Source organism: Suricata suricatta, chromosome 8, assembly GCF_006229205.1.
Source record: "Suricata suricatta isolate VVHF042 chromosome 8, meerkat_22Aug2017_6uvM2_HiC, whole genome shotgun sequence".
Taxonomy (NCBI): domain Eukaryota; kingdom Metazoa; phylum Chordata; class Mammalia; order Carnivora; family Herpestidae; genus Suricata; species Suricata suricatta.
This window is the reverse complement of record NC_043707.1, coordinates 102,456,221-102,484,205: the sequence shown is the minus strand read 5'-3', so window position 1 is coordinate 102,484,205 and position 27,985 is coordinate 102,456,221. Positions and strand designations below refer to the sequence as shown.

The 27,985-nt window shown below is 33.3% G+C and overlaps 1 protein-coding gene across 3 annotated transcripts in view; it reads right to left on the bottom strand.

The window, feature by feature from the left end:
* Positions 1-27,985, bottom strand: part of FAF1 (Fas associated factor 1) — a 474,908-nt gene that overhangs the window by 212,178 nt on the left and 234,745 nt on the right. For all 3 annotated transcript variants that reach the window (XM_029946447.1, XM_029946449.1, XM_029946448.1), the window contains one exon: positions 25,547-25,652. In XM_029946447.1, coding sequence (XP_029802307.1) covers positions 25,547-25,652 — 106 coding nt within the window. The remainder of the gene's footprint in view (positions 1-25,546; positions 25,653-27,985) is intronic.

Sequence of the window (27,985 nt, the reverse complement as noted above, 5' to 3'; positions counted from 1 at the left end):
AATTATTTACCTCTCAGCTACCAAGTTATTGTTTAAAGATGAAGATGTGACTCAAGCTGAGCCAGGCAAATCACAGTAGCAGGAATTCTGCTGTAACTGTGAGAGGTCAAATTTCACTGAAGTTACTAAACTGGCAGAATATACTTGGGGCTTTATATAGCAGCCATTGTATCAGCACTCGGGAAGAAACTGACTGAAAACAAAGGTAGTTCAAAAGAAAGTGGAAGCAAAAGATGGGATAGAGAAAGCAGTTTATGCTGGTTTGTGCTAGATACACCAGTTGTGCTTATTCATTATTCAAACATTATTCAAGTACTATGCTGGGTAGACCTTGACAGGGCTTGAAAATAAAAGCAACTTTCTATATGTATCAGAAAAATGATGTTTCCTTAAAACACAGTTACTTTCATGCTTCCATGCTTTTCTTCTTATCTACTTGGGAAATTCTTACCCATTTTTACATATCCACTTCAAATTATTACCACTTGAAAAGACCTTCTTCAACCCCATAAGTAAAGCTAATCCCAATACCTACAATCTTCAATAGACTTCTGTGGCAGCACTTACTAAACCATCTTTTAATAGGTATGGGTTTATCTCCTTCCAAGTTGACATACAAATTATCCTTATAACTATAGCTATAGGCTATTAGGATGGTGCTTAGCAAATGGTAAAAGCATCATGAACATTTGTTATATGTAGAAGTCCACATTTCTTTTACAAAGCCAGATCTTTCTTTATGCAATGACTCAAATGGAAGATATTACATTATAAGGTATCTGGAAAGTCATAAACTAAGCGAAAAAGCCATTTTATCTCTTTGAAAGATCAAAGAAATCTTTACAAAGGTGGCATCTTTGAGCACAGACCTTAAAAACCAAGCAGAAGAGAGAATGAACAAGGAAAGGTACAAGAAGCTAAGGGGTATATGTCTAAGAACACAGAGCAGCTCTGAGTGGTTGGAGCTTCTAGTAATCAGTGGGAATAATGTGAGGTTATTTGTTTTTAGTTCATAACAACACTCAGACATGAATAGAGCAATTTTTACTACTCTGTAGATATTTAGGATATAGAATTAAATATCTAATGAGAATTGAACTAGACCTTAACCTGCTACAGACCACTGCATGATATACATTAATACAGACAAATAAGGCATACCTACTACTCTCCTCCTGAAGTTTACAACTAAAATGGGAGTAATGGACACAAAGATAAACAATTTTCATGCAATCTAGATCATAAAACATATTTTAAAATATTAAAAACCTACATTTAGTGCTTAAGCAGTATTAAACATTGTGTTAAGAGCTTTAAATGCAGTAATAAAGTTAATCTTGATAACAAATCCCTAAGGGATGTCATTTTAGCAGAGATGAGGAAATTGAGGCATGGAGAAGCTAAATAACTTACCAAGGTCAGATTTAGTAAATGGTGGGTCTAGCATTAAGTGCCTCTTCAAAAGATACAGAGAGTGAGTTTGAGTAGATAGGTTTCTTACAGGCAGCAAAATTTTTTTGTAGTTGTTGAACTAGGTGCCAGGGAATAAGATAGACATGGTTTTACTTCCATAAAACATATAGTCTAATGAGAAAGGCAAGTAAGCAAACACATAATTACAGCTTGTGATCATCCTATGAAGGAAATAAACTGAGTTTAATGATGGGAACTCACAAAGTAGTGGAGACTGAGTTAGACAGGAAGATGGTAGCAGAGAACGTCTTTCTAGATGATATTTAAACTGAGACCTGAAGAATGAGGAGCCAATCATGCAAAAGATGTTCCAGATAGAAGGGTAAGTAAGAGGTAGGCAAGACTCTGATATACATATGTAAAGGTAATTCTCATTTCTCAGCGAATAATTTCTTAGTAAATTCTTATTTCTATCAGTTGGATTTCAATTTAGTATTACTAAAAACACTTTTTTATTGATTAATGAAATCATAACATTGTATAGTTAAAATGTAGAGCACATTGTAGGTAAACAAAAACAAAATATTGGTAAGTGCTACATATTTCCACATGTATTTGTATATCACAGATATTCTAAATGCAAACACTAAAAAATAAAAGTTTCTATACAATATGTATTTTTTGTAGAGTCTGAATCACACATCTTGGCCATTAACACATCTAATAACAACACCATACAGACTGACAATATATTCCATTTCTGGGCAATGACCTAACCATGAATAAATCCTAGAGTCTGAAATGTATACTACTGCTTCACAATAAGTAATATTTTGCCTTGAGAGAAAATCCAGCTAAAAAGCAAAAACACTTTCACTATGCTGTATCTAGTATACATAGTAGGTGTTCACCAAAAGAAATCATTTTTGTTTCATATTTACTTAATATGATACAGAATTAGGGGATCTTAATTAGAAGATTAAAATAATGTTTTCCAAGTTGAAGAAATGTTAAGCTCTGATAGTGTATAACAGATTGATAACAGGAACATCTAATTAATGTTTTGTAAAACTAGTGTTCAAGTGTTACTGACAATTAGTTTTATCACTAAATATTAATTATGATATTAAAAAAAATTTTTAATGTTTATTTATTTTTGAGAGAGAAAGAGAGACAGACACAGAGTGCAAGAGGCAGAGGAGCAGAAAGAGAAGGAGACACAGAATCCAAAGCAGGCTCCAGTCTCTGAGCTGTCAGCACAGAGCCCGATGCAGGTCTCGAACTCACAAACCTCAAGATCACGACCTGAGTTGGAAGCTCAACTGGCTGAGCCACCCTAATTATAATTTTTTAAAGTTTGTTTCTTTGTATCCTTCAGATAAAATTTATTTTATAAAAGGATACCTTCATACAGAAGTTATAATGCTTTATCATATCATTAAGAAAACACTTCGAAACAATCTATCACAGACTCTAAGAACTTTAGAGGCAAAAGTAACCTATGAAATCATCTGATCAAAACAACTACTCAATCCAGTATTCTCTAGAAAAAGAATCAGAATTTTGAGAGAATTTCTATCACTCTCCAAGATGCTCAGATCAACTTAAAGTATATTTACCATTCTTATAGTTAGAACACTTAAGCACAGAATTTATATGAAGCAATTATATACAGGGTCTACTGAAAGCTATTCTGTATGGTGACCTGAACAGTTGCTTCCACATATATAAACAGTTTAATATCACATAATATAGATCACAGACACTATATTCAGAATTCTAATCATTTTTATAAAATACCAGAAAAAAAACTTAGTTGCATCATTAATTTCCAGCATAATTTGTGATAATCTTAACTTTGTCAGAAAAATAAAAGTTATTTATTTCATGTACTGATTTACTGTAAATTTCAAATGCCTACGAGTCTCTGTAAATGATCCAATAGTATTCTGAAACACACACACACACACACACACACACACACACACACACAGACTGGCATTCTACAAATCTTTAACCCAAACAGGAATCTCCAATTTTTCTGAATCGCTTCTGTCTCTTAACTTTTCCACAGAATAAGCAAGGTTGTATTAAAATATCACCACTCCATTATTATTATTATTATTATTATTCTTGAATCAAACATCTTCAGTATCTGCGGTGCACTAATTCCGTACAGGATAGAATTCCAACATGCAACTGAATAGCTTATCCTGAAAGATGTACCTCTAGAGACAGAGTGCACTTGCACCTAATTAAAACTGTCTGAAATTTTTCGCACTTTCAATAGAACCAACAAATATGCATGTTGTGTAATGTCATTTTCTGTCTGTCTTGATTTTACCAACAAAATTAACCTATTGTGTAAAGTGAGAGCAGAACTTCAAAAATAAAAAAAATTATGTTGGTGATTAGCCTACTTACCTCCTTGGTTAAAAAAATGAACATGCTACCTATTCAATACATACTGGTACATCTCAGCCTTTATTTATTTATTTTTTTTTAAAGTAAACTGTGTCCAACATGGGGCCTAAACTCATGACTCCAAGATCAAGAGTCACATACTCTACTGACTGAGTCAGCCAAGCACCCCTATCGCAGCCTTTTTGAAAGGGATTTAAAATATTGTATATATGACCTATAGAATATTAAACTGAGAACTTCAGAAAGTTGCTATTTCTATTCTTTCAATACTTAGTGTTGAGATCTGAATATAGTGTTTACTTTCTTCAAAATTTTAAAGAATTAAAAATGGTTTTGAATTTAGATGGCAATAGATGGCACATGGAATGGTCAGAAAGCACAGTACTTTTTTTTTTAATTTACATGTATCATGGTTATGGAGGATATTTTAGAAAAAATAAAAAATCCAAAGGACTCTTAACATTATCTTTAAATTTCATGTTATATAAATGTCATCTTCTATAAAACTGACAGTAACTTGATAGAAAAAATAATGCAAATTGTTTTAATATAGCAATTTTTAGTAATATTTTAAAGTCTAAGACATTATATTTTAATTTATCGATATTTTATATCATGTACAGCTAGAGAGAATTAATCAGTTAGTTACCTCTTATAATGTGAAAGGAAATCTTTCAGCTAATTTGAGATGGTTCACACTATTGGCTTCCAACTTGGAAACTGAAAGGTGAGTCAGTCAGTTAAGCAATGGATGCCAAAAACTTAGTAGGCAGCAAAGTCATAGCAGGAGTAGTTTAACAAGGTGATAATGGACAGAAATGCCATCCTTACTGTGCTATTGAAACATCTGTGTTTAATAGTCTTGATTTCCAATAGATTTTTTTTTTTTTTGGTTTAAACTCTGAAGGAGAAAGAAAATTGCAGACCATGACAATGGGCCATTTTTCATCTTGGTCTCAAAAAATATATTAGACTATGAAATTCAGTCTCTGCCAGCAGGAATCAGACAGTAGAGAAATAAAGCAGCTGATATAGTCAGTCACTTAAGTATTCATAAATTCTGCAAAAAGTATTCCTATCATAGGCTAGGCAATGAAGAAAAAATGAAACTCAAGGAATTCACAATCTACTCTGGGCTAGAGACACACAACTAGTGACAGCTGGTAAACTGGTTCTCCCAAAACAAAAAGCCACGATTTGAAGAGTTTGCCTATTTACATGGTGTAAATACTCTCAACTCTGGGCAATTTCAAACTATCAAAAGTCTGTCAGGTTCACAAAATTCCAGGGTATCTAGCAACCAGCTTTTTTGCATTAACAGGAGTTAGTTCCAGCAATATAACTAATGGCTTCAATCATATTTTTGCAAGGTAACACCAGTAAGTGCTATAACAGATGCATATGTTAAATGCTGTGGTTAGAACAGTTGAATGGAACTCCATTTCATCATATGCTTTTTCTTCTTCTATATTCTCCACCCCTCACAACTATTCTTACAGCATTCTGTTCAGTTGTGTAGACAACTTACAGATCAGTAAGACATAGCCGCTCCTCTCCTCAAGGAGCTGAACAATGAGTAACAAGTATATAAATGAGTGTATGAAGCACAATATCACTTTGTGGCATAAAAGGGTAAACTCAAGAGGTAAGGAGAGTTTACATTTATAACTGGACAGAGGATTACAGAAGATTTCCTAAAGGATGTATCAACTGAGTATGGTCTTCCTAAAATATTTAGGGGCGAGGGGTCTTCGAACGGTGTGAGGAGAAGAGTTAAAGAAACCTTTATAAAAACAAAAAAGCGAGGCATGTTCAGAGGCAAGTAGTATCATAGAGTAAAATCTTAGATGCATGGAAAAAAGTAACTCCAATAAAAAGTATTTTAGAGTTAATAAAGTTATACTCACCTATATTGTCTCACTTTTATTCTCATAATTAAATAATACATATTAGGCAAATAATATTATCACTGCTAATTTTACAAATGAGGAAAGAGTCTATATAATGAGATAGAAGGAGGATGAGGTAGGCTACTTCTCAGTATAGACCATGTTCATGGATTAAAGACTTAGTAAATGAAATAAATGAAGGCACTGCAAATCATAAATGGGAAAAAAATGGCTTCATTGGGGGCTTTTATATCACTTACCGATAATATGCATCCATACATCTGTCTATCTATCGATCTAATTTTAAAAGATTTTATTTTTTTAGGTAATCTTTACCCCCAACAGGAGCTTGAACTCACAACCCCAAGATCAAGAGTCACATGTTCCACCAACTGAGCCAGTCAGGTGCCCCAGGACCTCCATTTATATAGCAGTAAAGGTGACTACATTCATCAAATCCTACAGTCACAACCACATCAAGACCATTGTATTTCAGAGGTTCAGGAGGTACCATTTTCAACTTGCACAGCCATATGCAGTAAGTCTGACACTAGGAGATGCTATAAGAATCAAATGCATTAAGAGAGGGAAAAGAAAGTTGAAAAGTATAAAACACTAACCTTATGTGAAGCTTCCTCCTCATTTACCCTCAGTGTAATTATCAACAATTTTAAGGTCAACAACCAGAATAACACTGACTAGAAGAATCTCCATAGAAATTCATTCAAATTACTGTGAAATAAAAATCACTCCTTCTTTTAGTGGATCTCTACTAAAATATAGGTAGACTATAATTTCCTCACAGAGAACATGTTTTCCTAACAGACTAGTTAATATCTTTATTTTCAATATATATTCCACGCTCCAAGATTCTTCTGTACTCACATTAACCGAACAAACTAATGGAAGCACTATGCAAAAAAGCACCAGTCATAGAAACTCTGTATAATGATGTAATCAGTACCTTTTTTTTTAATGCTTTATTTTTATTTTTGAGAGAGAGAGAGAGAGAGAGAGTGGGTAGGGTAGGGTCAGAGAGAGAGGGAGACACAGAATCTGAAGACAGGACCCAGGCTCTGAGCAAGCTGTCAGCACAGAGCCCAACATGGGGCTCAAACCCACGAACCATAAAATCACAACCTGAGCTGAAGTCAGGCGCTTAACCAACTGAGCCACCTAGGTGCCACAGTACCTTTTAACAGTACTTGTGTCCATGTTACCACTGTGCAGAAAAGTTGGTATTAATCCATTTGGGATGCTATGCTACTTGTGCAAAAGACTTACCATTAATTGGTCAAAAGCAAAATAAGAATCTGTCCCCTTTTAAATATTTAACAGGGGAGGGGTGTGCCTGTGTGGTTCAAGTCAGTTAAGTGTCTGACTTTGGTTCAGGTCATAATCTCAGGGTTTATGAGTTCAAGCCCTGCACTGGGCTCTCTGCTGTCAGCACAGAGCCTGCTTGGGATCCTCTATCTCCCTCTCTCTTTGTTCCTCTACTATTCGAACTCTCTCTTTTTCAAGAATAATAAACACTTAAAATTAAGTGAATACTGGCACAAAAACACTCAGATCAATGGAACAGATCAGAAAACCCAGAAATGGACCCACGAATGTATGGCCAACTAATCTTTGAAAAAGCAGGAAAAAATAGCCAAGGGAATAAAGACCATCTCTTCAGCAAATGGTGCTGGGAACACTGGTCAACGACATGCAGAAAAATGAACCTGGACCACTTTTCTTACACCATACACAAAAATAAACTCAAAATGGATGAGACCTAAATGTAAGACAGAAAACATCAAAATCCTAGAGAAAAATCAGGCAAAAACCTGTTTGACCTCAGTTGCAGCAACTTCTTACTCAACACGTCTATGGAGGCAAGGGAAAAAAAAGCAAAATGAACTATTGGGACCTCATCAAGATTAAAAGGTTCTGCAGAGCGAAGGAAACAATCAGCAAAACTAAAAGGCAACCAATAGAATGAAAGAAGATATTTGCAAATGACATATCAGATAAAGGGTTAGTTTCCAAAATCTATAGAGAACTTACTAAACTCAACACCCAAAAAACAAACAATCCAGGGAAGAAATGGGCAGAAGACATATATTAAAACTAGAACTACCCTATGACTCAGCAATTGCACTACTAGGTATTTATTCAAAGGATACAGGTGTGCTGTTTCAAAGGGACACATGCACCCCAATGTGTATAGCAGCACTATCAACAATAGCCGAAGTATGGAAAGAGCCCAAATGTCCATCAATGGATAAATGGATAAAGAAGATGTAGTATAGGGGCGCCAGGGCAGCTCAGTTGGTTGAGCATCCAAATTCAGCTCAGGTCATGATCTCGCAGTTTGTGGGTCAAGCCCTGTGTTGGACTCTGTGCTGACAGCTCAGAGCCTGGAGCCTGCTTCAGATTCTGTGTCTCCCTCTCTCTCTGCCCCTCCCCTGCTCATGCTCTGTCTCAAAAATAAATAAAATTAAAAAAAAATAAAAAACAAAAGATGTGGTGTGTACATACACACACACACACACACACACACACACACACACACACACACACACTGGAGTATTACTCAGCAATCAAAAAGAATGAAATCTTACCATTTGCAACTACATGGATGGAATTAGAGGGTATTATGCTCAGTGAAATTAGATAAAGACAAATATAATGACTTCACTCATATGAGGACTTTAAGATACAAAACAGATGAACATAAGGGAAAGGAAGCAAAAATAATATAAAAAGAGGCGGGGGGAAAAATATAAGAGATTCTTAAATATAGAGAGCAGGCTTAGGGTTGCTGTAGGGGTTGTGGGAGGGGGGATGGGCTAAATAGGTAAAGGCCTTAAGGAATCTACTCCTGAAATCATTGTTGCACCATGTTTTAACTAACTTGGATGTAAATTATAAAAAAAATAAGTAAATTATAGAAAATAAAAAGATTACAAGTAGATGCATACAAAAGAAAAGTAAATATTTAACAGAAATGCTTAAAATGTGACTCAATAAAACTCTCCAAAGCTTAATAATATCAAACTCAAAAAAATTACATCCAACATTTACAAGGCCCATTTTCTCTTGGTTTAACTTCAACAGAGAAATATCTAGTTACTATGTCCAAAAGAGTTCTTTAAATTCTTGGTAAACATTGGTAAATTGAAACTTGGTGCTTTTGTATATTTTATCCTGGTAGCATCATCCCTGATTTTTTAATTTTTAAAAAATTTTTTGTGTTTATTTTTTGAGAGAGAGAGAGAGAAATAGAGTGTGAAAGGGGGAGGTACAGAGAGAGAGGGAGACATAGAATCTGTCCAGGCTCCAGGCTCAAAGCTGTCAGCACAAAGCCAACCTGACGTGGGACTCGAACCTACAACCTGTGAGATCATGACCTGAGCCGAAGTCAGTTGCTAACTGACTGACCCACCCAGGCGCCCCATCCCTGATTCTTTAATTTTCCTTCTTGGTACAATTATTCAACTTGTAGTTGTAGTTCTCTTATAAGCTCTCAGTTCTCCATACCCATTTATTCGTTGTTTATTTTTTATTACTTTTAAGTGTATGATTCAGTGGTTTTTAGAACATTCACAAACTTGTGCAACCATCATCACTAACAAATTCCAGAATGTTTTCATCACTCCATTAAGAGTATCCCCCTAAATGGGCACAGTACTTGAGTGGATATTCAAAGAAGATATATAGTGACCAATAAGTACATGAAATGATGCTTGCTCAAGAAACAACAATACTAGCAATTAGGAAATGTAAACTCAAACCACAATGAAATACCATTTCACATACACTAGAATGGATATTATCAGAATGACAGAAAATAACAAACAGTGAGGATGTGGAGAAATTGAAATCCTTATGCACTGCTGATGGGAAAGTGAAATGTTGCAGCCACTGTGAAAAACAGTATGATAGTTCCTCACAAACTTAAACACAGGATTACCATATGATCCAATTTCTCGTGAGAGTATATATCCAAAATAATTAAAAGCATGGCTTAATAAGGTGATTGTACACCTATGTTCATTATTCAAAATAGCTAAAAGGTATAAGCAACCCAAATGTCCCATCACAAATGGATAAACAAAATACGGTATATACATAACATAAAATATTATTCAACCTTAAAAAGTAAATTCTGAAAAATGTATGACATGAATGAGCTTTGGAAACATTATGCTAAGTGAAATAAGCCAGTCACAAAAGGACAAATACTAATCCATTTATAGAAGACTAGTCAAATAATAGAGACAGAAAATTAAATGGTAGTTGCCAGGGCTACAGGGGAGAGAAGAATTGGAATTGGGGAGTTATTGTCTAATGGATATAGAGTCACAATTTGGAAAGATGGAAAAAATTCTGGAAATGAATAGCGGTGATGGTTATTCAACATTGTGAATATCTCTAATTCCACTAAACTGTACACTCAGAAATGGTCAAAAGGGTCAATTTTATATTATGTAAATTTTACAATGAAAAACAGAAAAATCATACACATGGCAAATTCAGATACTTATTTGTTTTATTATCTTAGAATTCTGAAAATGAGGGGCACCTAGGTGGGTCAGTCAGTTAAATATTGGACTCTTGGTTTCAGCTCAGGGCATGATCTCACAGTTAGTGAGTTTGAGCCCCACATTGAGCTCTGTGCTACCAGTGTGGAGCCTGCTTGGGATTCTCTCTCTGCCCCTCCCTGCCTCTCACCCTCTCACTCTCAAAATAAATAGGTAAACTTTAAAATTTTTAAAAAAGAATTCTGAAGATGAGTTTAAGTAGGGAAAGAGATGCACAAAAACAAGTTTATACACACATAAACATGAAAATTTAAATCGACTTTTTTAATTTATTAAACTCTGAATACATATGTGAAGATCACTGTGTTTAAATTATATTATATTTCTCATTAGGTGCAATTTTATTTATAAAACATAATAGGGCTGCCTGGGTGGCTCAGTCGGTTAAGTGTCTCACTTCAGCTCAGGTCATGATCTCACGTTTGTGGGTTCGAGCCCTGCGTTGGGCTCTGTGCTGACAGCTCGGAGCCTGGAGCTGCTTTAGATTCTGTATCTTCTTCTCTCTCTGCCCTTCCCTTGCTCATGCTCTGTTTCTGTCTCAACAATAAATTTTAAAAAATAATAAAAAAGTTTAAAAAACATAAAGTTATTTAAAGATATTTAATATTTTAAATGTATTTGTGTTGTGTAACTGGTGGGTTATTATTAATGAAATGTAAAAAACAAAGCAAAAAAAGAAAACAAAGCAAAGCAACAAATATAACCCTGTACTCATTAGCAGCTACTACCTATTCCCTTTTCCATCTCAGCCATCTGTTCCTGGCAAACACTGACGTACTTTTTAATGTTTTTAAAGAGACATTTTTTTTGGAGTAGATTAAGGTTCATGTTAAATTCAGCCAAAGATATAGAGACTTCTCACATATCCTCTGCCCCGACAAATGCATGCCTTCCCCACTAGCAACATCCTCCACCAAAGTAGTATATTTATTACCATTGATGGATCTACAACAATTGACACATCATTATCTCCTGAACTCCGTAATTTACATTAGGGTTCACTCTTGGTGCTGTACATTCTGTATGTTTGGATAAATTTACAAAGACATGTATCTACCATTATGGTGCAGAGTAGTTTCACTGCCCTACTCATCTACCTTTTGCCTATATAAATTGCCCATTCTAGGCATTTCATATAAATGGAATCATATAATGTGTGGCCTTTTGTTTCTGGTTTCTTTCACTTAGCATAATTCTTTTTTTTTAAAGATATATCTTTTTGTAGCATATATCAGTATTGTATTCCTTTTATATGACTGAATAACATTCCACTTACGGACACGTATTTTATTTATTCATATATCAGATATGTTGATGGGCATTTGGTCTGTTTCTATGTTTTGACGGTAAGAATAATGCTGGAGTCAATATTAATGTACACATTTTTGTGTAAACATGTTTAAATTCTTTTGGTATATGTCTAGTAGTGGAATTACTGGGTCATATGGTAATTCTTCATTTAACTTTTTGAGGAACTGCCAAACTGTCTTCCAAAGCTACTGCATCAGCAATATCTGAGGGCTCTAATTTCTCAACATCTTATCAATGCTGGTTATTGTCATCTTTTTTATTCTAGCCATTCCTAGTGGTATGAAATGGTATCTCATTCTGGTGTTGGTTTATAATTCCCTAATGACTAAAGATGTTGAACAACTTTCCATGTGCATACTGACTGCATATCTTCTCTTGAGAATTATCCATTCAAATCTTTTACCCATTTTTAAATTAGGTGATTTGTCTTTTTATTGTTGAATTATAAGAGTTCTTTATACAGGTTTCACATCAATATATGATGTGGAAATATGTTCCTCCATTCTGTGAGTAGTCTTCTCACTTCACTGATCGTGCCCTTTGAGAGACAAAAGAGTTTTAATTTTGGTAAAGTCCAATTACCTATTTTTCCTTTTGTTTCTTGTCTTTTTGATGTCATATCCAAAGAAAACAGCACCTAACCCAAGGTCAAAAGACTTATTTCTATCTTTTCTTTTAAAAGTTTTATAATTTTAGCTTTTATATTTAGGTCTTTGATCCAAATGATTTTTACATATGATGTGAAAGAGTAGTCCAATTTGATTTGTTTGCATGTAGATATCCAGTTGTCCCAGTACATGTTGAAAACACTATTCTTTCCATGTTTGTCATGGCAACCTTGCTGAAAATTAATTGACCTTGAGTGTTAAGGGATTTATTTCTTGACTTCCAATTCTATTCCACTAATCTATAGGTGTATCCTTATGGTGATGCTTATAGTCTAGATATTCTCACAGAATTTTAATTCACTTACCAAAAATGAAACTAATGACATCAAATTGATACTATTTATTTTTATGTATCTCAATTATTAAAAACTCTTCTTATATATTAGAAAAAATTATTATGTTTATGGAATTTCCTTTAAAAGTCTTGTTACATCGTATATACTCAAGGATATGTATCCTATCTTTGAATAGGATAGGATAGCCACCTCGGTGGCTCTTTGGTTAAGCGTCCAGCTCTTGATTTGGGCTCAGGTCTGATCTCATGGTTCATGAGATCAAGCCCTGCACTGCGCTCTGCACTGACAGCATGGAGCCTGCTTAGGAATCTCTGTCTTCTTCTCTCTCTGCTCCTCCTCCACTCTCTCTCAAAATAAAAAAATAAACATCTAAAAAAACAAGGTTAGACTGTACTTTAAGATAAAAAAATACAATTCTTTACTATTGAGAAAAAATTCTCATTTATAGAAATTCAAACACCATGGCAACAGAGGTCTCTATTTCAACCTTGAATCTCTTAAATAACACCTTAAGGATTAAAGGGATATTTATATTCCATAGTGACATATATACATATTTATATATATATAACGACTACCTGTTGACCAGTTTTCTCTCTCCTCCATCCATACCTGATATACAAGGTTTAACTGAAGCATATATGAAGTTTCTAAATTCACACATAATGACCAAATTTTAGAAGCACCATTTCCTAGTTTTCATAAATGACCCAGACTCATAGTAATTAAATGACTTGCCAAAACTCATACATATACAAAACAAAATATCAGATATCAGAATCCAAGTTTCCCAATTTTCAACCACTGAATGGTGATGACTCATGTAAATATTTGCTCATTCAATAATTATTTATAAGGTGCTAGATACTACATTTAGTACTATAAATATGAAGATTAAATGACTGAGATCCTACCCTCAAGAAGCCTACCATAAGAAGGAAAACAAACACAAAAGGATAGAAGTGCTGCAATAGGAGAATACACCAGGTTCAATGGGACAAAGGGATTTTATGCATAAAGTTCCAAGATATTTTATATTTTCACTAGCAAAAACTTTGAGTTTCTGCAGCTCTACATTATGAAAAAGCCAAACACAGGAAAAATAAATACCAAGCTACTCAGGGCTAGATGACCATGCAGCCAGTTAGTAGCAGGAAGATTAGAACTCAAATTTCCTAAGTGTAATTATCTTTCCATTATCACAAACTACCTAACTGCCAACTGAGAAATACTGTTAGTTTTATTAAAATCTGTCTGCATTCCCTAAATTCAGAAAGTTTTAAAAAAACAGCTGTAACCTAATTTGCAAAGAAGACACCAAGAAATGACCTGAAAGTATATTACAAATTAAAGATGGTATAAATCTATCTTGGAATTATTGTTATAAATTATTGTTGGAATTTTATTTTGCACTTTTTGTGCAAACTATTGAATCTCATTTTTAACAAATAAGTGAGAATTTATAAAGCCAAATCAGAGATCCTCTCATAATAAACCTCTTAAGAAAGTACCTATTTATGTCTAGATTAATTCTTGAAATGCTTAAAATACCGGAAATATTACTTGAATGACTTCACTTTTGTGAATGACTTCACTTTTGCAAATGCCTTCAGGTGCAAACAAGCTCACTGAGTTATAAACTCTTCTCTTTAAATTCATTTATTAAGCATAGACTCTGTAACAAATTCAGTGGTAGATCCAGAAATAAAGAGATGAATTTGATAATTTTCCTGTTCTTAGTCTAATGGGGAAAAAATAAGTAAATAGATAACTGTAAATGAGTGTGATAAATGCTAAAAACAGATATATATTCACAGGGAGACAAGAAGCTCAGGAAAGAGAGAATAATCAAAAATTTGACTACCCAGACTGAATACCACCTGCCTCACAACATTTGGTTTCCAATTGCTTTTGGCAGTTTCAACAAATCAATTTCTCCCCATCATAGAACAAAGATTGGCCATAAGTGAGGCCATTAAAAAAAAAAAAAGCATCACAGTCTCTTAAACCAATTCCTGGAAATCTAGAAAAACTTTTGAGCAAGAGAGGATATGTATATCAACAACACAGATGTTTAATTTGAAGGCATCAACATTCATTTATATTGATGAAATGTATGCATATTAATATATCAGTCACTTTTAGAGTCACGCTTTACATGTTGCTCCAGTCATTATATACAAAAATTGGCTAAAATATTTGAAATTATAATTACCAATAGAAATTAGGACTTGTAAGACATTTTATTCTATTTTTATTATATTATATTATATTTTACTATATTTCTGAAATTTCAAATTCCAAGCAAAGTGATCCATGTGCATACCTGTTATCATCAACAAAAATTTTTACCCACAATAAAACAGCAGCCTTGCCTTAAAAATACCTTATTAAGCTTCCCTTCTCTATAATGTGAAGGGTAAGGGTAGATTCCCAGTTCAACAGAAATGGACTGATATTCTTCAGTTTCTTTAATTTATTAATTTGAGAGACAGAGCATGTGTGCAGGGTGTAGGGAAGGGGCAGAGAGAGAGGAAAAGAATCTCAAGCAGGCTCCACACTATCAGCACAGAGCCTGATAGGAGCTCAAACCCAGGAACGTGAGATCAGGACCTGAGCTGAGTCGGATGCTTAATCGACTGAGCTACCCAGGTACCCCAAACTGATATTCTATTATAATAATAATAACTATTATTATTAAACATTACAAATATACCTCTTAGCAAGAAACATTTCACATTTTCATCAGGCAAGGCATATAAATGTAAACTGCTTTTGATAACAGATTACCAAAAGCACTAGAAACAAATGTCTACAGCATATTTTGAACTTAACATATATAATCTATAACTTTAATGTTTTTAAAATGTAATTTTTATAAAATTATTACAAGAGAATCAGGAATGTCACTATCTCACTTATAATTAATTTTATTTAAATGATTTATGTTTTTTCCTTTGTAATGATTATAGGATCTCTTCTATATAACAGCACTATCACAACATTATAACAATATATTTACAAAAGAATCTGAAAGTATTAAATGTATGAAACAGGAAAAAAAATCACAAAATAGAGGGAAAAAGGCTGAGAAGGTCAACTGATTTCAATTCATCTGAAAATCTATAAAATAGAAGGTTCAGCTCTTACAATATGGTTTCTCTCTAACTACCTGCTTTCTAAACTTTAACTATCTACTTGCAAAGCAAGAAAAACTTTATCAACATTATTAAATATTCTCCTTATGGACAACTTGAAAACAATTTAGACTGTATCAGTCGAATAAGGAGTCATGGCACCTTGATCTCTAACAATGAAACAGAAATTACATATACATGATAGGGTCTTACTTAGAAACTTTTCTTGTCCTCTCACACCACTGGCTGATCTTGGACTCTCTCTGCAGTGTACCTTATGATGCTCTCCAAAAATACTTCAGTAAGATTTACACTTTACCAAACGGAGGTTATTTAATTCTAAATATGTGCCCATCACACAAATATGAGCCCGTTTTTTGTAGAGTCTTTGTTTTAGAGGGAAAAAAATATTTTCTTGGGTGCCCGTTGTCATTTCAAAAGCTTAACTTAGGAGGTTCCTTTCTCTCACCTCTTGGAATTGGCCAAAACACATTTATTTCTTCAGTTTTTTTTTTTTTTAAGTCTCTAAGTCAACCCCAACAAACCTCTTGCTTTTATTCTTATGCCTTCAATTACACTCAATTTGTGGGGATTTGGCTTTTCTAACGTAAAGGTTTTAGGAAATTATCCATAATCGATGTGTGGAATAGCTATCGCCAAAAAGGAAAAGATTCCTTCCTTGACTTCATCTACATGGATACCATACCTCTGGAGACCAGAGGCTAAAACTGGTGGCATTTAAAAATTCTATTTCGTACTCTTAAGTGCAAATCTAATTTGTTTCCACTGTCACTCATAGGACTTTCCCAGCATTACTCTTTTCCAAAGTACCTTCTTCCTTCATTCACTTCATCCCTTTCCGTCAAGTGTTCATGTTCAGTATTATTTCTCCCCCTGCTCTCCCTCCACCCCCCATGCATAAGCTGTAAAATAGATGTAAAGCTTGGTGTAAGTCCAAAAATTTTATGATCAAAATACATACTTAGCAAATTGTTTGGCTAAATCTTTCATGTATGATGAAAGATTATTACCACAATTCATTAGCAAATTATAGACTTTGAAATGTAGGCAGACAAATATTTGGCCCTGTATCAATCAATTTGGACCAGCTGGGTAGAAATTCACACAATCCCAGGAAACCCGGGAAGTGAGGTGCTCTTTCATTTTTCATTCACTTGAAACATTAAAGAAAAATTATCATTCTATAAAAATGTCCACTTCTCAAGATTTTAGCAGAGCCATTTTAGATTGAGTTTTATTTTCAGTCAATTACTACTTTAATGACCAATAAACTGATCATTTTTCTTGCAATACATTCAGAAAAATAGTGCCTGGTGTTACATAGGCACCTTATACTGGACCATTATAGCCCAGGTTAAAAATATAAATATTTAATAATGGTCCTATTGCCCTAAAATGGGGAAGGGTATACTTCTACAGACACTAAATCAGCTTGGAAACTAATTTTGTAGTTCTTCACAATAAATATCATTAACATTCTTTCTCTGAGCCTCTCTAACCTAGTAAGGTGACCCTGTACAAAGATTCTGATTGATCCTATGTCTGTCTGTTTTGGTTAAGCTACTAGGCTGTATATAGGGACAGCTGCACTTTGGGAGCAACTTAAAACAAATTTCATCTTAGTGGCATCTAATCCAGTGCTTGGTAAAGACGCATGGAAAAGTCAGTGTCAAAATTAAACAATGCCGGCTTTGCAATGAGCAGATGCTTTTGCCTTGCAGCTGTAAAAACCTTAAAACAATCCAGTACTCTACTGTCTGGTCACGCAATGACCACAAAGCAAGGAATACATTTTGTCATTTATAAAAAATGTTTGCTACAAGCTTTTTAAGTCTTTTTTCTTTTAACAATATGCTTTAAAATAGGGATGTATTGAAGGTAATAATAAGGTAAGTATAGCTTTAAACTGAGCTACAGGATTTTTGTTTAAGTTTTATTTTCCATACTAAATATGTCTGAAAAAAACTCCTTGACTAGGTAGTATTAAGTCATATACAAGACACATTAGACAAAAGAAAAATGATCATAAACAGATGTTATAAGGGGTTTATGGCCAAAAACTCTTTGGTATGTAAGGATAAACCTGTAAATAATTTTAACATGTGGGCCTTCATATACTTTGACCTGATCTAGGTTATGTTTAGGAGGACTTTACATTCATTTACCCAATCTCTATTTTACTTCTCTCTCTCTCTCTCTCTCATTTTTTTTTCCTGGGATTGGGTTGGGAGAAGAATGAGGAGGTTATTATTCTTATTTTAGGGCTGGAGGATACTTAAATGTTAAAATATTTCTCAGCTTAAGTAACAGTACCTACCAAGATCTATTAAAAAATTTCCAAGGGTTTCCCTTTTTCCCTTCCCTGATAGGACAGAACCTTGTCTCTGGCATTCAGGAAGCTAGGGGTTAATATTTTAATGCTGAAATAAACTCTTCTTCATGAAGAGAAAGGCTCCAACTACAGTGCCTATGAAACCAAAAAATCAGCTCCACCTAAAGTAAATGACTACATGGTCAATCCACAACTGCTAACTGAAGTCCTAGGTTTAAGGATAGTTTTTTATGGTACCTACAAGAAAGAGAATTTAGTAGTTTACCGTCATTTTAAACAGTCTGCAAAAAATTTTTTTCGGTAAGCGTTTCCTAATCATTCATATTTTTTCTAGAAATCCTTTTCTCCCTAAGGATATCAATTTATTAACACCTCACTGCTTATTAATTTCATTATATATTTTGTTGGTGGAAGGTTTGAGGACTCCCCTTATATTCTTCCCCATCTCAAAACTTATATTTCAGTGAACAAAGTCCCAAAGTAATGACATTAATAGGAAATTAATCAATTTTTATTTTAAATATGAAAGAAGGCATGTTACCCTCTAATAAGTGTTTGAAAAATTAAAATTAAAATGTTTTTGTGGTTGTTTCTACATTTCTACATTTTATTTCCTAAGAATGTAGACATATTGATATATAAAGCATTATTGGTGTTTTATGCCTGCCTTTTAAAGTATAAATTCTAAACATTCACTTAAAGAGATGAGCCAAACTTAGAAATAATCTTCTCTATGAATTATTTACAATTATCATTAAGTTACATATTACTTACATGATTTTGTTATATTTTTGCTAATAACTATAATTAAAATGAACTTGAATTATAGTGTCAGTATGTCATCAAACAAAAGTAAAACATGTGACAAAAATATATCACAAGAGAATTAAACTTAAAAGTATAATAACATACAAAATAATTGACACGTCCTGGATGTGATCCCTTGTATCTTCACACACATAGCTTAGAAGAATTCATTATTTTACAGTGTCAGTATTCCAAATTATAAATATTGTACACAAACAGCTTTGAGGAAAAGAATAACTATAAATTTACAAAAACTGGGCTTGTTCTATCTTCTTGTTATGTCATAATAACTTTGGTTAATTATTAGTATTATGCTAAGAAAAACTATGTGAAAATATGTTGGAAAGTGTATTCCAATTTAAGATAATTCTACAATTCCAATTCACATTTAATGGATTTTAATATACTACATATTTTTATGAGATGATGTAGAAATTTGCAAAAATGGTTGGCTCAAATAAATCATTCTCTATTAAGTGCATTTTATCCCTATGGGTTCACTCAATAACAGCAATATATTTTTGAAGTATATATTTTACTCAAAAAATACATAAGTAAGTCACAAACCAAAAGCTAACAGATGTGTGACTTCTAATTAGTTATAATAATCTCTGCTTCAATGCCATTAGAATGAGCCTTTCTTTTCTTTTGAAAACTAAAAAAGCTTTCCTTTGAATTTTAAACTGTCAGGGTGCTTCAAAGTCAATGTACAAAATCTGCTTTGATTAAAATTTTAGACATCTACAGTGATAACTTTATGAAAGGAAAATATTAAATTATAATTATCCTAAACAGACACAGTCTTGTGAAACTAACCCTACATTCATGTTAAAACACAAAGAGTTGAATATAATGAATTTGATTCATCCTTGGACACAAAGCTTCACCACAGTAAACTCAGTCAACTGTTGCTCTTGCGCCTATATTCATGGTGCTTAAATAGCGCACTTTAAAACAAAAAAAACTCCAATTGGCTTTTCATATATCCACCCTCCCCAAAAATAACGCACTTGAAAAACTCAAATGATATGAAAGGCTTCAAGGCCTCTTTTCTCCCTTTCATAGCCCTTTTTTTTATTTCTGTTTGCAGTAATCTGCCTTTCTCTTTCTCTTTCTCATTGCTACAGAGCAAGCGAGGAGGCTCAGAGCTTTGAAAAGGGGGCTCAGTGTGTAATGGGTCCACTAGAATTAATTTACTTGCACCAAATCCATTGAGCACAGAGGGGTTTTTTTCCCCCTCTCTCTCTCTCTGTCTCTCTCTCTCTTCTCAAATCATTTGGAGTCGAACGCAGCCCCCAGCCTTTGTAATTCTAGTAAAGCACTTAAAGTGCACAGTAGGTGTTCATGAGGACCATCTGGTCAAAAGCAAAACAAGCTGCTGATTTTGCCTTTGAATAGAATGAAGCAAGTGTGAATTAGTCTCTTCAATTAGCACTATTACAACCTGTCAAGTGCATATTGTAAAACAGGATTATTACAGTATTGGTCACCAGTGCAATTATTTACTCTCTGCCTTTTCTTGCATATAAAAATGTCTTCTGTTTATTAGTTTCTGATAACTGAACATAATTTCTCCTAACCCAGACATTTCAAAACTACCAACACACAAATCAGAGATTATGAAACATGGTCAGCTAAGAAGATGTTAGGACACACATATCTTAAGTAACAAAGGACTAAAGCACTGTCCTCAAATCTTAACAAAATTTAATCGTTTCTATCTTGAAAGTAGGTAAAGAAATACTTAAATGGGCCAAAAAAAATTTCCCATAGAGATTATTCTAAAATGCTTTTGGAGAGAGAAGAGAGAAAAAGACTTGTCAGTTTCAAATGGCCACATTGTAAATATTACTTAAACTTATTTCCTAAGGGGATGATTTATTAAGAATCACAGGTAACCTCAATATTTATAAAATGATCATTAGCAATTTGTTCGCTTAAAGTGGTATGACTTCGACAGATTATAACATGCCACTTGAAACTAATAATATACATGCATATTTAAAAGAAACTCATAATCTCCTTTTCTGAAAGCTGAATAAGGCTTGAATTCATTGCCCAGTTGCTTAAGAAATTATATCTCTTTCATTCTTGATAAGATGTCATTTGTGATTTCAAATTTTAAAAAATCAAACTACGATATGTGCTAATTAAAATAGGTTCATTCTAATTGAGTTTATATATGCCATTTATTTTGAAATAAATTTATAAATCACTTAAACTTTTAATTATACAAGCACACAATTTAATTTACTCTCTTGCATATGCACATACTCAGCTACTCAACCCTTCAGTTCTGTGCCAGCACTCCTGCCCTCTCTATACTGGAAAACAAACAAACAAACAAACAAACAAACACACCTATACTTAAAACATTTACAGAAAGGGAATGTTAGTTAAACAGTTATAGTCAACCCAATACCAGGAAATTGCTTCTTAGTACAATCTGTAAAAAACTACATGTTTAATTCCTGTTAACGATCTCCAGCATCAGAGCAGAATAGTTTGAAATACGCGTTAGTCAAGCCAGTTAAGAAAGTAGCAAGTAGGAAAATAGACACAAAATCCAACAAAAGTTTCAAATTTGCAGAATCAGAACTAGCCTCATGATTTCACAATTATTTAGTCAAGATTATTTTTAAGGACTGGTATGATTTATGTTTCTAGTTCACTTCTCATTGCTAATTCAAACTATTGGCTTCATTTGACAATCACTAGTATTAGTAGTGAAATGTTTTACTATTCTATGCAAGATGCATCTTTATATGTTGTCAATTTTTCCCTTTTATGCCCCTTAAGAACTAAATCAACATTAATAAGAACAATGAGAATTCTAGAATAAAGTAAAACTTGGAAGAGGATTTAAATAATTCTAAAAGCTATTCATCATGCTTCTTGCTATAACAGATAAGTAACACTCCATGATTCCATACCAAAAATACTTAGGTTTCTTATCATTGTTATTCTTGGTCATGTGTATATTCCTTAGGTTTGTCTGACATCTGCAAAGAAAAGTAGATAGTTTGCCTAATAGAAGCTTTTGCAATAGAAATAGGGACAACAAAGAATTAGTTTCCAAGAAAAGTTGGCTTGATTTCAGGGACTTCATATCCTTTTCCACACCTGGGTTTAGTATTTGCAATAGGCAAATTGATCTTTTTCCCTTAATTTAACCAATCCAAATGAATTTGTAATCACAGATTTTAATAGTATTAGACAGTAGTATTACTATAATCAATATAATGAACTCTTTAAAAATTCTCAGTGAAGACAATGCATTAAAATAAGGTAAGCTTGTTTAAATGTTCAAAGAAATTCACTGTTTTAAAGTGTGACAAGTAGCTACTTCAGGACCCAAAAAGGTGGAAAGAAAGATTGCCACAAAGTTACTGTCATATTATCTGACAATTTCTTAAATGGAAAAAGAGAAAGAATTTTTATTACAACTACTTCCAACTTTCCTGTCTGACCTTTTTATACTATCAATGCCCTTTCCTCAAGTAGAAGGATAATGTAAATGGAATGATTTGTAAAGAGATTAAAAAAAATCCTCAATATCTAACTAGCTTAAATTAAAATCTAGAGTACCCGAAGGACATAAGTCATGCATTGTGAGGCAAGAGACCACAGAGCCAGAATGAACAAACACTTGCACAACTATCAGTTTATCACCACTAAGTTGCATGAACATATGGCCACTGAAGAGTTTATTTGAAATTCAAACTGCATGTAAGTTCTATTTTCTAATTCAATATTTTAAAAAATGTATTTTGTCTAGTTAAAAGTTGAAATAGTGCCTTTTTCAACCCTATTTCATTTAATAGAAAATTCTCTCTGGGACAAAAATACTACAAAAGCTTTCTTTTATATGTGCAAGGCCTTCAAAATTTAAAAATATCAAAAAATGGTCTTTCCCTCCCTACCTATAACAAAAATAAAATACTTCTACCTTGGGAAAAAAATCAGGTGTTTTTTTCTTCCATTCCCTCACATATTGGTGAAAATTCACTCTTCGAAGTATTAAACAACACAGAAAAAAGATTTCTGAAACTGATGACAGAAATTAATTTATAATTTAAGATATATGGCATCACATTAATACCAAAATTCTACCATGTATAATACTAAAAAATTATACTGATATTATATTTTTATTGTGTTGCAAACTGACTTTTAACCATACAACAAAAAAGCCACATATTTAAATGTCACTCTGGGTTGCATGGCTGTAGCATAAAAGCATCTATTCTTCCTAAACTATCTCCCTGTCCCCCAAGCATTCCACAAGTTGAAGAAGAAAGGTCTTAGACTAGACCTACATAGTGTGATCCCAGGCCTACAAAGTGTAATCCATATTCATTGCACGTAATGAGTTGTACGTAATAAAAGAGCCTACATGTACCTATCTACTCACAAAAAGCAACTGATATTAGAACCTGCATTTTTTTGTCCTGGTACCTAGCATTTCAAAATTTTATTTTAAATAAACTTCAAAAAAAGAAAAAAAGGAAACCAAACTCTTACAAAGAAATACATAAAAGATCTGTCTTTGCAAAAATATTTGTGACATTTTTCATTTAGAAAATGGTATGAAACGGTTTACTGTTTTCAAGTCCTTGAGGTTTAAAATATATTTGATAATCTAAATAGCAGGCCATGGAGAACAGTTTCAGCCAACTGTGGCGCACAATGGCACATTTACAGAATTTTAAATATTTCTTTTAATAATTGATGTAGTCATTTTGAATCATTCTGCATAGGATATCAGGTGTGAGCAGATTGCATTAACGCTGCTTAAACATTTCAACTTGTCAGTATGGCCAACTCGATTTCGGAAATATTTGCAGTATTTTCCCATCGAAACAGTAATAAAGGCAAAATAAATATATGCCACTACTTTATAATCACCGAACATTAATGAATATTTTATGTCTTTTTAAATCTCCCTGTTTAATTTAAAAGGGTGAAATTAAGTCTCCTCCTTGCAATATGCCAATTATCTGTAAATCAAACAATAACTTGGCCATTATGCTCCTTTTTGTTAATATAAGAGAAGCTAATTTGAAAACACGGAATAGCATTTTTAGACTATCAGTTTAATAGTCCTTTCTGCCCTCTTGTGGGAGAAAATTGAAACACACTCAAACTACAGAAAACAGAAATATTAAAAAAAAAAAGTAAAAATTTTGGTGATAAAAATTTCAATCAGAAAGGAAAATAAAGCAGTGTATATATATATATATCCATCATGCATTATACTAGTCTTCAATTTAAAAAAGTAAATCGACAACAGAATGAAATTTACTTCATATTATTTTTGCTTTTCTTGACTAAAATGGAGTTACTTGTATGAAACTAAATTTCCTTATTTAATTACATCCAATATATAACTTAAATTTTACTACCATAAAGTTACCAGAATAAATTCTGCGATAGAGTCATAGTTAAACATTATTTCTAATGTAAAGGCAACAATGATTCTCCAAGGAATTAAAATTTTCAATTAAGAAACTAGAACACCGATTATAGAGGTTAAGAATAAAATGGCAATTAATATGTTTATTACCCTGAGGAAGAAATCAAATTCAAGCTTATGATTCAAAGTACGTGCAAAGAAAAATTTACTAGTCAACAAACTATTCAAGTGATAAACAGAGAAAATAAACTTCAAACAGTGATTTATTTATGGCAAATTCAGAAGTTGAAATTCATTGAAAAAAACGCCAAAAAACAAAACCATTAATAGTCTAACAACTGCTAAAACAATTTATATACATCTGAAAATGACTAGGTGAAAAAAACTCATTTTTGCATTGACATTAGTAATTATTTTAACCAATGCAGTCCAAGAAAAAAATTATTAAATAATCCAAGATTAAACATAATTAATTCTTTTTATAAAAATATTAGTAGACAAATGATTGTTGTCTTAACAACTAACAAGAGGTAATATGTCATAACTGTCATTTCAATGTTTCTAAACACAAGTCCGTCAAACCCTTGAATATTCTTCCCCCCATGGAGATAAATTACTGGCTTTTAAGTGGGTGGGGCCACAGGCAGGAAGGTACCTTTTCTCTCTTGGGGGCGGTTCTTTTTTGAAACAGTGGCCCTGGTTGGCCACCTTGAAGAAAATATTGACACTATAAATAGCTCTTCTCAGATATTCTGAGCTAAATGACTGACAATCTCTAACAACATCTCATGAATCCTGCCCAATTTTGGGACTGAGCTACCTAAGAAAAGCTTTCTCAAATTGCTTTTGGAAAAAGGCACATTGTAAATAATATATTTGAAAGCAACCTTTCAAATAAAAGCATGTTCGAAAATGCATGCTGTCCACAATTTCCAAATTAGTATTTTGAATCATTACTACAAAACAATAAAATACATTATATAACAACGAGTTATTTTTAAGCAAGATTTTAAGGTGACTATTTTAAGAGTTATCAAGAGCTCTCATTTATAACATCTATCTTTCTAGGTCAAGTCATTTAATATATCTACAGTAATCACTGATGCTCCAGTTAATTAAAATTAAGAACCCAATAATGAAACATAAAGAGAGTTTCCAACTAGAACAGATAAGCCCTCTTTAACAGGGTCAACATTAGCTATAATGAGCTACCTTTATTCCTTAGCTGTGAGACATAACTCACCTCTTGAATGGTACTGCTTCCTGAGAAGTTCAGGTTGTACTCCCGCTGGACTTCTCGGTGGGTGATGATCAGCATGAAGTTTTGATTTAATGACTCCTGCAGGGCACTGAAAGGGTTGAAAGAAAAACAAGGAACTCTGAGATGAACATGTTCTAGCTTGCTTTACAGCTAGCTGCAAAAACCCCAGGAGTACCATAACCTCCACACAGGCATGTCCGGGCCCAATGTTATCATCTTTTCAGCTTCTAAAGGCAAGAGAGCATGCTGAGAACAACCAAGGGAGCTAACCTGTTAACTCCTTCTCTACCATGATGTTTTCTAACTTCAATTCTAAACATTCTGCATACATAAGAATTTTATAGAAATCATAGGCTATTGTCTGCATATGTATTTCCTCCAAAAGAACCAAACTTTTCAATTATATCAAATTCCAAATATGCTACTAAGATGTATACTCAAATGTTCTGGTTCATATTCAAGTGAAATAGGTGTTTTAGAAGAACAGAAATATAAAATATTATTTATACTCATGAATGTTGTAAGAATAGAAATATGGTTTCAGTCAAAATTCATAAGATACTGATTGAAATCTACAGAATTTTAATTGCTATCCCCAGACTCCTTTAAAATAACTGTGCTTTCACTCAGGACTCAGAAATATACAGAATTTAGAAACTGGGAGAATTCAGGGCAATATTAACCAAAATATTAGAAATGTGTCAGAACTATAAAGAGTAAATGAAACTAACCACATAAGTACTATAAGTCATGGTTCTATTTGTTTATGACAATTTTAAGAAGCACTGTCAACACTGCGAATAAAAATCTGTCACCATTATGTATGAATAATCTATACTGGCAGCCTTAAGTATAACTGTACCAGACTTGTGGAGTTGGGAAGACAATTTTAGTGTGCTACACAGTTCTGGCCTTTATTATTCTTCTTTTGCTAACCTGTAACAATGTATGTGATAAACATACATGCAACAGAAGGTTAGGATTTGGAAATTAATCTCTGTCCCACTGACTCCCATAGAGTTCCCAGGTTAACCACAGACTAATAATACCTAGGAAACACCAATATATAGCATAAAATATTATTGATCAAAATCAAAGGAAATGATACCTAACTAAAATAGCTTCTTTAGGCAGGAAACTTTGTCACTATATCCTTAGCACTTAAGCATAATGCCTGTCACACTATAAATATTTACTGAATAATGAATAAACTGTCAGTTTCCAGAAGGCAAGAGTCTTAGTCATCTTTGTATCTCACAAAGCAATGTTGCTCTCTGGAAAACTACTACAGGTATTAAGATTTTGATTAATGTATTTATCAACATTAACTCAATGCCTTACATTATTCCATGTGCTAAGAAAATCAACCCCAATAATACACAGGTCCTGTCCATAAAAAAAATTTCACAATATAAGAAGGCAGACAAATATATAACTAGCCAGAGTATAATGTAATAGGTACAACTGAAAACACTGAAAAAATATGTAATGAAAACAGAGAAGTACTCAATTCTGTCTCTGTGAAAGAGGGAAATGATTAAGGAAAGCTTCAGAGGAGAAGAAAAACATAAGTTGAAATATGCAGGATAAGCATGACCTTTGTGTTTATCATTTGGAAAGGCATGAAATTTTTGCTTCATCTGGGGAAAAGACAAGGGTGGCATTTTTTAGACAAGGAAATAATAAGTGAAAGAACGTAGTAAGTTCTTTCATTCAGTTAACAAATATTTACTGAGCACCTACCTATGTTTATGACATTGTTCTGGCTGCTAGGTATACAGTAGTGAACAAGAAAAACAGGATCCCTGCTTTCATGAAACTTACATTCCAGTAAAGGAGACAAACAATAATAAATGAGTAAGCAATTTTAGAGAATACTAAGTGCCATGAAGTAAATAAAATAAGATTACAATTAAAAAGGTAACAGGGGGACAGCATGAAGGGAATTATTTTCAACAGAATCATTGGGGAAGGCATCTCTGAGGAAGTGCCATTTGAGTTGAAGCTGGTATGATAAGAAAGAGATAGCAGTAGTCTGATCATGTAGGTCCTTGCAGACCATAGTAAAGAACTTGATATTTATAGTAATTGCATGGGAAAACCACTGGAGGTTTTACACAGGGAAATAGTTAAGAGCCGACTTACATTTACATGTATACAATATTATTCTGGCTGTTCAGGCTACAGTGAGGAAACAGTAAGGCAGGGAGAGCTAGAAGATTTAGGAGGCTAGCTCTTGCAAGAAGTGGTGGTGATTTAGACTAGGGCAGCAGAGGCCAAGATGGTGAAGAGTTGTCAGGTTAGATGTCCTTCAGAGGTACAAGCCAGACAAATTACGGATGGAATGAGAGAAAAACATAACCTCAAATTTCTGGTCTAAGCAAATGAAAGGATAGAATTGGATTTAACAAGGAAAACTGG